Below are 12802 nucleotides of genomic sequence, written 5' to 3' on the forward strand. Positions count from 1 at the left end.
TACCTGTCTCTGTGTTAGTCACCAGATAGGCTGTAATTAGTTTCTCTCGTTTGTTGTTTTCGTATTTTCAGTTATTTCATGTTCCGCTATTTTCTTCATTAAAAGTCATAAGTAACCTACACGCTGCATTTCGGTCTGACTCTCTACAAACAACAGACGAAGTTCATTACAGTACATCAAAAAAGGTCTGATATACAGTGGGGCAAAAAAAGTATTTAGTCAGCCACCAATTGTGCAAGTTCTCCCACTTAAAAAGATGAGAAAGGCCTGTAATTTTCATCATAGGTACACTTCACCTATGACAGACAAAATGAGAATTTATTTTAGGAAATATATCTTTACAGTTAACATCATTCAGTGGAAATGGAGGAGACTGAAAAGAAAACATTATGCTTAAAATATGTAGCTTTCAAAATATAATTTGGTGAATCATGGATGACTATTTTTGGTAACATTTCTATGATAAAGATTCAAGAAAACACTTGTGCATTTTCCACCATTTTCCACCATTTTCCACCATTTTCCATCCAATTCGCTTTATTCTTGTATAACATTACACTTGTTTGTTCTTATAAGTACCGCCAATTATTTTTGTTTTTCCTGTAACCAATTTTGTTCCTCTTTAGGCATTAACTGCATTTTTAAGGTTAGGGTTAAGTTTAGGAATGAACTCAGAAATCTTAAGGTTAGGCATGAACTCTGAATGGTTAAGGTAAGGGTTAAGGTTTGGGATTGGCTTAAAACAAAAACTTCAAAAACAACTTTCTATCACTGGATTTCAACATGCAATCTTTTGCATCAGAGGCAGACGTCCATCCACCATCCCTGTCCGCAACACCCTTGAATGTAACAGCACTCACTGTTGGCCCTAGTGGCTGGTTCCCACATCATCTCCCAACATCCTCAGACATGGATGGACTAGACATGGATGGATGGTCTAGTACTGACTTGTATCACGGGTGACCTGGCTGGTTTATCATATGTCTGATGTGTTCTTGTGTGTATGTGTTTGTGTTCCAGGCGACGGGCAGAAGATCTCGGCAGGTGGACAATAGTCCGGAGGGGGTGTGGTCTGCCTGGGAGGAGTGGTCAGGATGTTCTCAGAGTTGTGGAGTGGGCGTGTCACAGAGAACCAGAAAGTGTGAAGCCCCTCCCCGTCCCCTAACCCCACCCCTCTCCCACTCTCCTCCAATCTGGGGGGGTTCATCGTTCCTCCCAGGGCGGGCAGGGGGTCCCAACCATGGCTCTGTCATCTCCGCCATCCACCCCTTCTACCCCCCTCATTACTCTAGCAACCAGCCATCCCAGTACGGGGGAGGAGGTGGGGGAGGGACAGAGAGACAGCCAGACCCCTTCTATCCCCCCTCACTCCCATCATCCAATCAGAACCCAGGACTGTCTCTCTATCGGGACACTCCTATAGGAGGAGGGGCAGGAGCTGTGCCAGCGCAGTCCTCCAATCCCACGTCTCCCCTCTATCGCCCGGAATTCTCATCACCCAATCAGGAGCCAGGTTCTGTTTATCGCTCCCCCTCATTTCCTGCCCCCCCATCCAGCTACAGCCAACCAGCACAGGCCGCCCGCCGGCCAACCAATCCTGGAACAGGGAGGGTGGGAGGAAGTGGCAGCAGAAGGTCAGTGTTGCCCAATAGGGGGGCTCTGCCTGCTAGTAGGTGAGTATGATTGGATGATCGTGTTGGCAAGGAAACTGTTTACTGTAGATGTTGTGTAAATGTTGTTTTAGACGCCATGTAAATGTTAAGACGTTGTTGTTAAGGCGTTAGTAGTATGAGTTGAGTCATTTGGTCGATGTGAGTCATGGGAGTGTGAGTTGCTGTGCCATTAGATCACTAGTTTTGCTCAATATCATGACCTCCATACAGATAGACTCCTTAGGGCTCTCACTCTCCTGTGCTCTGCCTCTAACTCTCACTGTAGGCTGTAAGCTGTTGGCTCCAGTTGTGGATAATGTCAATAATTTTAAGGGCAGATAAGAATTCTGTCATCATGTCTAATATTTCCCTGTCTAACCCCCCCTCTCCCTCTCTCTCTCTCTCTCTCTCTCTCTCTCTCTCTCTCTCTCTCTCTCTCTCTCTCTCTCTCTCTCTCTCTCTCTCTCTCTCTCTCTCTCTCTCTCTGTCTCTCTCTCTGTCTCTCTCTCCCCCTCTCTCTCCCCCTCTCCCCCTCCTCTCTCTCTCTCTCTCTCTCTCTCTCTCTCTCTCTCTCTCTCTCTCTCTCTCTCTCTCTCTCTCTCTCTCTCTCTCTCTCTCTCGCAGGTCCTCTTCTATCCGTCCGGGTCAGTTTGGTTACGGCAGGGTTCCCTTCTCTCTGCCATTACACCGGCAAAACCGGCAGGCCCGCCACACTGAGCACAGCAATGCTACCATAGCCACCCTGGTACTAGAGACCGAGGGGCAGGAGGGAACTGTTAACATTGACCAAATGGACAGATCTGGAGAAGGAGAAGAGAAGAGGAGGGGAGAGAAGGAGAGAGAGGGAAGCAAGAACCACAAAGGGAATAGGGGAGAGAGGGAGCATGAGAGGAGAGAGGAGGAAAGGAAGAGAGAGAGGGAGCATGAGAGGAGAGAGGAGGAAAGGAAGAGAGAGAGGGAGCATGAGAGGAGAGAGGAGGAAAGGAAGACAGAGGGGGAGAGTACGGAGTCACCTGTCGCTAAGGCATTAATAATGACAACCATAGCTAAACCAGAAAGGAATGGACAGAGGGACACGGACACTCACAGACAGAGACAAGCTGCTGCGGAGCGAGGGAGGGAGCGAGGGAGAGAAAGAGAGAGAGTGCCCTCGACACTCCCTCACTCACACAGGCTCTCTCCCTTCCAGCCCAACCACGACAGAGTCATTGATAGACGCGCCCCTCCTCCCCTCCCCCCTCTGCCTCACCCCTACTCCCCTTCTCTCTCTCACCCCTACTCCCCCCCTCGACACCACTCCTCTCCCCAGCACAGAGAGAGAGAGTCCCCCTATGGGTTCAACCCTCAGCTCCAATCCCCTCACCCTGGACCCCCCCAACCCAACATCTACCCCCTGCAACATCAGCAGCATTCCCACCCCCTGGCCGAGGGGGAGACAGGGGGACAGAGATTACCCCCCCAGAACTACAGGTGTTCAGGAGCAGAGAATGAGTATCGTCGGTGCTTCTCACAGGTAAGAGCAGATGCCTTGGGTCTTGAAATGCCTCAGTGGTTGGAGTGTAGAGTTAGTAACACCAGTATTAACTAGGTGATGGTTCCTGTATGAGTGTAGAGTTAGTAACACCAGTAGTTAACTAGGAGGTGGTTCCTGTATGAGTGTAGAGTTAGTAACACCAGTATTAACTAGGAGGTGGTTCCTGTATGAGTGTAGAGTTAGTAACACCAGTATTAACTAGGAGGTGGTTCCTGTATGAGTGTAGAGTTAGTAACACAAGTATTAACTAGGAGGTGGTTCCTGTATGAGTGTAGAGTTAGTAACACCAGTATTAACTAGGAGGTGGTTCCTGTATGAGTGTAGAGTTAGTAACACCAGTAGTTAACTAGGAGGTGGTTCCTGTATGAGTGTAGAGTTAGTAACACCAGTAGTTAACTAGGAGGTGGTTCCTGTATGAGTGTAGAGTTAGTAACACCAGTAGTTAACGAGGTGATGGTTCCTGTATGAGTGTAGAGTTAGTAACACCAGTATTAACTAGGAGGTGGTTCCTGTATGAGTGTAGAGTTAGTAACACCAGTATTAACTAGGAGCTGGTTCCTGTATGAGTGTAGAGTTAGTAACACCAGTATTAACTAGGAGCTGGTTCCTGTATTAACTAGGAGGTGGTTCCTGTATGAGTGTAGAGTTAGTAACACCAGTATTAACTAGGAGCTGGTTCCTGTATGAGTGTAGAGTTAGTAACACCAGTATTAACTAGGTGATGGTTCCTGTATGAGTGTAGAGTTAGTAACACCAGTATTAACTAGGAGGTGGTTCCTGTATGAGTGTAGAGTTAGTAACACCAGTATTAACTAGGAGGTGGTTCCTGTATGAGTGTAGAGTTAGTAACACCAGTATTAACTAGGAGGTGGTTCCTGTATGAGTGTAGAGTTAGTAACACCAGTATTAACTAGGAGGTGGTTCCTGTATGAGTGTAGAGTTAGTAACACCAGTATTAACTAGGAGCTGGTTCCTGTATTAACTAGGAGGTGGTTCCTGTATGAGTGTAGAGTTAGTAACACCAGTATTAACTAGGAGCTGGTTCCTGTATGAGTGTAGAGTTAGTAACACCAGTATTAACTAGGAGCTGGTTCCTGTATGAGTGTAGAGTTAGTAACACCAGTATTAACTAGGAGCTGGTTCCTGTATGAGTGTAGAGTTAGTAACACCAGTATTAACTAGGAGGTGGTTCCTGTATGAGTGTAGAGTTAGTAACACCAGTATTAACTAGGAGGTGGTTCCTGTATGAGTGTAGAGTTAGTAACACCAGTAGTTAACTAGGAGGTGGTTCCTGTATGAGTGTAGAGTTAGTAACACCAGTAGTTAACTAGGAGGTGGTTCCTGTATGAGTGTAGAGTTAGTAACACCAGTAGTTAACTAGGAGGTGGTTCCTGTATGAGTGTAGAGTTAGTAACACCAGTAGTTAACTAGGAGGTGGTTCCTGTATGAGTGTAGAGTTAGTAACACCAGTAGTTAACTAGGAGGTGGTTCCTGTATGAGTGTAGAGTTAGTAACACCAGTATTAACTAGGAGGTGGTTCCTGTATGAGTGTAGAGTTAGTAACACCAGTATTAACTAGGATGTGGTTCCTGTATGAGTGTAGAGTTAGTAACACCAGTAGTTAACTAGGAGGTGGTTCCTGTATGAGTGTAGAGTTAGTAACACCAGTAGTTAACTAGGAGGTGGTTCCTGTATGAGTGTAGAGTTAGTAACACCAGTATTAACTAGGAAGTGGTTCCTGTATGAGTGTAGAGTTAGTAACACCAGTATTAACTAGGAGGTGGTTCCTGTATGAGTGTAGAGTTAGTAACACCAGTAGTTAACTAGGAAGTGGTTCCTGTATGAGTGTAGAGTTAGTAACACCAGTAGTTAACTAGGAAGTGACTGTGACCTGTATCTGTAGTGTGTTGGTGTGTGTGGGGTGGGGGATATGGCTGTGACCTGTATCTGTAGTGTGTTGGTGTGTGTGGGGTGGGGGATATGGCTGTGACCTGTATCTGTAGTGTGTTGGTCTGTGTGGGGTGGGGGATATGGCTGTGACCTGTATCTGTAGTGTGTTGGTGTGTGGGGGGTGGGGGATATGACTGTGACCTGTATCTGTAGTGTGTTGGTGTGTGTGTGGGGTGGGGTGGGGTGGGGTGGGGTATATGGCTGTGACCTGTATCTGTAGTGTGTTGGTGTGTGGGGGTGGGGGATATGGCTGTGACCTGTATCTGTAGTGTGTTGGTGTGTGTGGGGGGTGGGGGATATGGCTGTGACCTGTATCTGTAGTGTGTTGGTGTGTGGGGGGTGGGGGATATGGCTGTGACCTGTATCTGTAGTGTGGTGGTGTGTGTGGGGGGTGGGGGATATGGCTGTGACCTGTATCTGTAGTGTGTTGGTGTGTGTGGGGTGGGGATATGGCTGTGACCTGTATCTGTAGTGTGTTGGTGTGTGTGGGGGGTGGGGGATATGGCTGTGACCTGTATCTGTAGTGTGTTGGTGTGTGTGGGGTGGGGATATGGCTGTGACCTGTATCTGTAGAGTGTTGGTGTGTGTGGGGGGGTGGGGGATATGGCTGTGACCTGTATCTGTAGTGTGTTGGTGTGTGTGGGGTGGGGGATATGGCTGTGACCTGTATCTGTAGTGTGTTGGTGTGTGGGGGGTGGGGGATATGACTGTGACCTGTATCTGTAGTGTGTTAGGTGTCTGTGGGGTGGGGATATGGCTGTGACCTATATCTGTAGTGTGTTGGTGTGTGTGGGGTGGGGGATATGACTGTGACCTATATCTGTAGTGTGTTGGCGTGTGTGTGGGGTGGGGTGGGGTATATGGCTGTGACCTGTATCTGTAGTGTGTGGTACAGTCCCAGTACCAGATGGCTTAACAATCTTTGGGTGGGATTTGACCCTAGAATGTCATAAAAGAGACCAGGAAGTGTTCCCTGGAGCCAACAGTTCATGTTGTTTCACTCAGTCTCAGTCAAATCCATGGAGTTCTATTTACCGGGAGGAGGTCCATCTGGCTCCTAGTGTGGACATACTTCCTGAGGAACCTTGGAATGTATGACATCACTGTCTGATCCAGCCACATCTCATTCTACAGTCAATATGACATAATCATGATTGTCCTGTGTGATTTTAACTATCAGAGATGAGATGTGTATGTGTGTGTGTGTGTGCGTGTGCGTGCGCGTGCGCGAGCGCGTGTGTGTGTGTATTGTATTATGAGGGGGAACCCCTGGTTAGTGTTTGTTTGGCATGCCGGAGGTCTCTCCGAGGCTCATTGAGTGTCAAAGCTATCTGAGGTAGAGAGATATGATAATACTGAGCTGGTCTGGATCACACACACGCGCACATGCGCACACGCGCACACGCGCACACACACACACACACACACACACACACACACACACACACACACACACACACACACACACACACACACACACACACACACACACACACACACACACACACACACACACACACACACACACACACACACACACACACACACACACACACACAGACGCATTAACAACAGTCCTGTGATGGTTCACTCACCAGGCTACATATTTGTGTGGGTGAACTATGTGAATGTGTGTCACAACATTCTATGTTTAAGCCCGATCATGTGTGTGTACATGTGTTTACTCTGTTGCATAGAAGCAATGGGGGAACTGAGAGAGGGATAGAGGAAGGAGGGAGAGGAGAAAAGTAGAGGAGGGGGGGAGTGACTCATTTAAGTAGTAGTGAAAGAAGGTATTGTGTATAGAAATCTGTATGCAGAGGGAGGGAGGAGGGGAGATGGGGAGAGAAGGGCATAGCAAACACCCTGGGAGAGAGAGAGAGACCTGAGAGAGCAAGAGAGGTCACAGAGAGGTAGAGATAGATATTGAGGTAGAGGGAGAGAGACCTGAGAGAGCAAGAGAGGTCACAGAGAGGTAGAGATAGATATTGAGGTAGAGGGAGAGAGACCTGAGAGAGCAAGAGAGGTCATAGAGAGGTAGAGATAGATATAGAGGTAGAGAGAGAGATGAAGAACTCACAGAGAGATAGATATATAGAGAGAGAGATGTAGAGATAGATAGAGAGAGCGATCACAGAGGTAGAGAAAGAGATTTTTTTATTTCACCTTTATTTAACCAGGTAGGCTAGTTGAGAACAAGTTCTCATTTACAACTGCGACCTGGCCAAGATAAAGCATAGCAGTGTGAACAGACAACAACACAGAGTTACACATGGAGTAAACAATAAACAAGTCAATAACACAATAGAAAAAAAGAAAAAAAGAGTCTATATACATTGTGTGCAAAAGGCATGAGGAGGTAGGCGAATAATTACAATTTAGCAGATTAACACTGGAGTGATAAATGATCAGATGGTCATGTGCAGGTAGATATACTGGTGTGCATAAGAGCAGAAAAGGAAATAAATAAAAACAGTATGGGGATGAGGTAGGTAAATTGGGTGGGCTATTTACCAATGGACTATGTACAGCTGCAGCAATCGGTTAGCTGCTCAGATAGCAGATGTTTAAAGTTGGTGAGGGAGATAAAAGTCTCCAACTTCAGCGATTTTTGCAATTCGTTCCAGTCACAGGCAGCAGAGAACTGGAAGGAAAGGCGGCCAAATGAGGTGTTGGCTTTAGGGATGATCAGTGAGATATACCGGCTGGGGCGCGTGCTACGGGCGGGTGTTGCCATTGTGACCAGTGAACTGTGAGATAGCGGAGCTTTACCTAGCAAAGACTTATAGATTTCCTGGAGCCAGTGGGTCTGGCGACGAGTATGAAGCGAGGGCCAGCCAACGAGAGCATACAGAACGCAATGGTGGGTAGTATATGGAGCTTTGGTGACAAAACGATTGCCACTGTGATAAACTGCATCCAGTTTGCTGAGTAGAGTATTGGAAGCTATTTTGTAGATGACATCGCCGAAGTCGAGGATTGGTAGGATAGTCAGTTTTACTAGGGTAAGTTTGGCGGCGTGAGTGAAGGAGGCTTTGTTGCGGAATAGAAACCCGACTCTAGTTTTGATTTTAGATTGGAGATGTTTGATATGAGTCTGGAAGGAGAGTTTACAGTCTAGCCAGACACCTAGGTACTTATAGATGTCCACATATTCTAGGTTGGAACCATCCAGGGTGGTGATGCTAGTCGGGCGTGCGGGTGCAGGAAGCATGCATTTGGTTTTACTAGCGTTTAAGAGCAGTTGGAGGCCACGGAAGGAGTGTTGTATGGCATTGAAGCTCGTTTGGAGGTTAGATAGCACAGTGTCCAAGGAAGGGCCAGAAGTATACAGAATGGTGTCGTCTGCGTAAAGGTGGATCAGGGAATCGCCCGCAGCAAGAGCAACATCATTGATATATACAGAGAAAAGAGTCGGCCCGAGAATTGAACCCTGTGGCACCTCCATAGAGACTGCCAGAGGACCGGACAACATGTCCTCCGATTTGACACACTGAACTCTGTCTGCAAAGTAGTTGGTGAAACAGGCAAGGCAGTCATTAGAAAAACCGAGGCTACTGAGTCTGCCGATAAAAATATGGTGATTGACAGAGTCGAAGGCCTTGGCCAGGTCGATGAAGACGGCTGCACAGTACTGTCTTTTATCGATGGCGGTTATGATATCGTTTAGTACCTTGAGGTGCTGAAAGAAAGAGAGTGGGTAGAGAAATGCAATACACTCTTAGATTTTTTGTTGTTGTGGAAATGGAACCCAAAAGGATTCTACCTGGAACCAAAAAGGGTTCTTCAAAATGGTTCTCCTATGGGACAGCCGAAGAATCCTTTTAGGTTCTAGATAGCCCTTTTTTTTCAATGAGTGTAGAAGGTCAGAGATGGGGGTCAGAAAGTTACTGGAGTTAATGGGGAATATAGCTAGAGGCAGAGTGAGAGAGAGAGACAGAGACATACAAAGAGAGATAGATAGAGACAGAGATAGATGGAGAGAGAGAGAGACAGAGATAGGGAGATAGAGACAGAGATAGATGGAGAGAGATAGAGAGAGGCGGAGAGATAGAGACATACAAAGAGAGATGGAGAGATAGAGAGACAGCGATAGATGGAGAGATAGCCAGAGAGATAGAGACATACAAAGAGAGATAGAGAGAGAAGGAGAGATAGAGAGACAGAGATAGATGAGAGAGAGAGAGAGATAGAGACAGAGATAGATGGAGAGAGACCGAGATAGACATTTACATTACATTTAAGTCATTTAGCAGACGCTCTTATCCAGAGCGACTTACAAATTGGTGCATTCACCTTATGACATCCAGTGGAACAGTCACTTTACAATAGTGCATCTAAATCTTAAAGGGGGGGGTGAGAAGGATTACTTATCCTATCCTAGGTATTCCTTAAAGAGTTGGGGTTTCAGGTGTCTCCGGAAGGTGGTGATTGACTCCGCTGTCCTGGCGTCGTGAGGGAGTTTGTTCCACCATTGGGGGGCCAGAGCAGCGAACAGTTTTGACTGGGCTGAGCGGGAACTGTACTTCCTCAGTGGTAGGGAGGCGAGCAGGCCAGAGATGGATGAATGCAGTGCCCTTGTTTGGGTGTAGGGCCTGATCAGAGCCTGGAGGTACTGAGGTGCCGTTCCCCTCACAGCTCCGTAGGCAAGCACCATGGTCTTGTAGCGGATGCGAGCTTCAACTGGAAGCCAGTGGAGAGAGCGGAGGAGCGGGGTGACGTGAGAGAACTTGGGAAGGTTGAACACCAGACGGGCTGCGGCGTTCTGGATGAGTTGTAGGGGTTTAATGGCACAGGCAGGGAGCCCAGCCAACAGCGAGTTGCACTAATCCAGATGGGAGATGACAAGTGCCTGGATTAGGACCTGCGCCGCTTCCTGTGTGAGGCAGGGTCATACTCTGCGGATGTTGTAGAGCATGAACCTACAGGAACGGGCCACCGCCTTGATGTTAGTTGAGAACGACAGGGTGTTGTCCAGGATCACGCCAAGGTTCTTAGCGCTCTGGGAGGAGGACACAATGGAGTTGTCAACCGTGATGGCGAGATCATGGAACGGGCAGTCCTTCCCCGGGAGGGAGAGCAGCTCCGTCTTGCCGAGGTTCAGCTTGAGGTGGGGATCCGTCATCCACACTGATATGTCTGCCAGAGAGACGGAGAGATAGAGACAGAGAGACAGAGATAGATGGAGAGAGAGAGATAGAGAGAGGTGGAGAGATAGAGACATACAAAGAGAGATACGGAGAGATAGAGAGACAGAGATAGATGGAGATATAGCCAGAGAGATAGAGACATACAAAGAGAGATAGAGAGAGGAGAGATAGAGAGACAGAGATAGATGAGAGAGAGAGAGATAGAGACAGAGATAGATGGAGAGAGACCGAGATAGAGAGAGACAGAGAGATAGAGAGAGAGACAGAGATAGATGGAGAGAGAGAGATAGAGAGAGAGACGGAGAGATAGAGACATACAAAGAGAGATAGAGAGAGACGGAGAGATATTTTGATAATTTTGATAAACTCCCATATCTACTGGGTGAAATTCCACAATGTGCCATCACAGCAGCAAGATTTGTGACCTGTTGCCACGAGAAAAGGGCAACCAGTGAAGAACAAACACCATTGTAAATACAACCCATATTTATGCTTATTTATTTTATCTTGTGTCCTTTAACCATTTGTACATTGTTAAAACACTGTATATATATATAATATGACATTTGTAATGTCTTTATTGTTTTGAAACTTCTGTATGTGTAATGTTTACTGTTAATTTTTATTGTTTATTTCACTTTTTTATAATATCTACCTCACTTGCTTTGGCAATGTTAACACATGTTTCCCATGCCAGTAAAGCCCCTTGAATTGAATTGACTTGATAGACGGAGCGATAGAGACAGGGAGACAGAGAGACAAGAGATAAATGGAGAGAGACAGAGGGAGAGAGAGACAGAGATAAATGGAGAGAGACAGAGGGACAGATAGATGGAGAGAGACAGAGAGAAAGAGATAAATGGAGAGAGACAGAGGGAGAGAGACAGAGACAGAGATAAATGGAGAGAGACAGAGGGACAGATAGATGGAGAGAGACAGAGAGAAAGAGATAAATGGAGAGAGACAGAGAGAAAGAGATAAATGGAGAGAGACAGAGGGAGAGAGACAGAGACAGAGATAAATGGAGAGAGACAGAGGGACAGATAGATGGAGAGAGACAGAGAGAAAGAGATAAATGGAGAGAGACAGAGGGAGAGAGACAGAGAGACAGAGATAAATGGAGAGAGACAGAGGGAGAGAGATGGAGAGAGACAGAGAGAAAGAGATAAATGGAGAGAGACAGAGGGAGAGAGACAGAGAGACAGAGATAAATGGAGAGAGACAGAGGGAGAGAGATGGAGAGAGACAGAGAGGCAGAGATAAATGGAGAGAGACAGAGGGAGAGAGAGATAGATGGAGAGAGACAGAGGGAGAGAGAGAGACAGAGATAGATGGAGAGAGACGAGGGAGAGAGAGATGAAGAGAGAGAGACAGAGATAGATGGAGAGAGAGAGAGAGACAGAGATAGATGGAGAGAGAGAGACAGAGAGGGAAGTATGTGACAGAGGAAGAAGAGAAGTATTCATGGAAAGGTACACAAGCGGAAAGAGAGAGTGTGTGCATGTGTAAGAAGAGCAGAGGTTTTAGGATGAGAGAGAAAGAGAGGAGAGGAAAGTGTGGAATGTGGAGAGAAACCGACTGAAGGAGAGAAAAACGAGAGGAGCACACTTTGACCTGACTTCTGAGTGAACAGAACTATTAAGAAAGACTACACCTCTTCTTTTCTCTCACACACTGCCCCTCTCTGTCTTCTCTCTCTTTCATTCTTCCCTTGCTCTCTTTCCCACATCTACTCTAGAGTCAATATTTACTCAGTGTCAAGGGAGCATGCCTCCACACAACAAGCACCTAGGCCTTATCTACTGTATCTAATATACACTATATATGAAAGTATGTGGACACCCCTTCAAATGAGGGGATTCTGGTGCTATGTCAGCCATACCCGTTGTGTATAAAATCAAGCACACCGCCATGCAATCTCCATAGACAAACATTGACAGTAGAATGGCGCTTACTGAAGAGCTCCATGACTTTCAACGTGGCACCATCATAGGATGCCACCTTTCCAACAAGTCAGTTCGTCAAATTTTTGCCCTGCTAGAGTTGCCCCGGTCAACTGTAAGTGCTGTTATTGTGAAGTGGAAATGTCTAGGAGCAACAACGGCTCAGCCGCGAAGTGGTTGGCCACACAAGCTCACAGAACGGGACCGTTCGGGAACGTCTGCCCTCGGTTGCAACACTCACTACCGAGTTCCAAACTGCTTATGGAAACAAAGTCAGAGCTGTTCGTCTGGAGCATAATGAAATGGGTTTCCATGGCCAAGCAGCCGCACACAAGCCTAAGTTCACCATGCACAATGCCAAGCATCCTCCTGGTGTGGTATAAAGCTTGCCGCCATTGCACTCTGGAACAGTGGAAACGTGTTCTCTGGAGTGAGGAATCACACTTCACGACGAAACACGACCCTGCCATGCTGCACTGCTTCTTGACACACTGCTCGCTTAACCCGGAAGGCAGCCGCACCAATGTGTCGGAGGAATCACCGTACAACTGGCAACACGAGTCAGCTTGCAGG

At 47.0% G+C, this 12802-nt stretch overlaps 1 protein-coding gene across 2 annotated transcripts in view; it reads left to right on the forward strand.

Moving 5' to 3' along the window:
- Positions 1 to 12802, forward strand: part of LOC123998189 (ADAMTS-like protein 4) — a 100822-nt gene that overhangs the window by 13184 nt on the left and 74836 nt on the right. The window contains exons 3-4 of one of the 2 annotated variants that reach the window (XM_046303202.1): positions 1021 to 1673; positions 2277 to 3165. In XM_046303202.1, coding sequence (XP_046159158.1) covers positions 1021 to 1673; positions 2277 to 3165 — 1542 coding nt within the window. The remainder of the gene's footprint in view (positions 1 to 1020; positions 1674 to 2276; positions 3166 to 12802) is intronic. The other variant, XM_046303203.1, reaches the window with a different exon arrangement.

The sequence above is a fragment of the Oncorhynchus gorbuscha genome, linkage group LG15 (genome assembly GCF_021184085.1).
Source record: "Oncorhynchus gorbuscha isolate QuinsamMale2020 ecotype Even-year linkage group LG15, OgorEven_v1.0, whole genome shotgun sequence".
Lineage (NCBI taxonomy): Eukaryota > Metazoa > Chordata > Actinopteri > Salmoniformes > Salmonidae > Oncorhynchus > Oncorhynchus gorbuscha.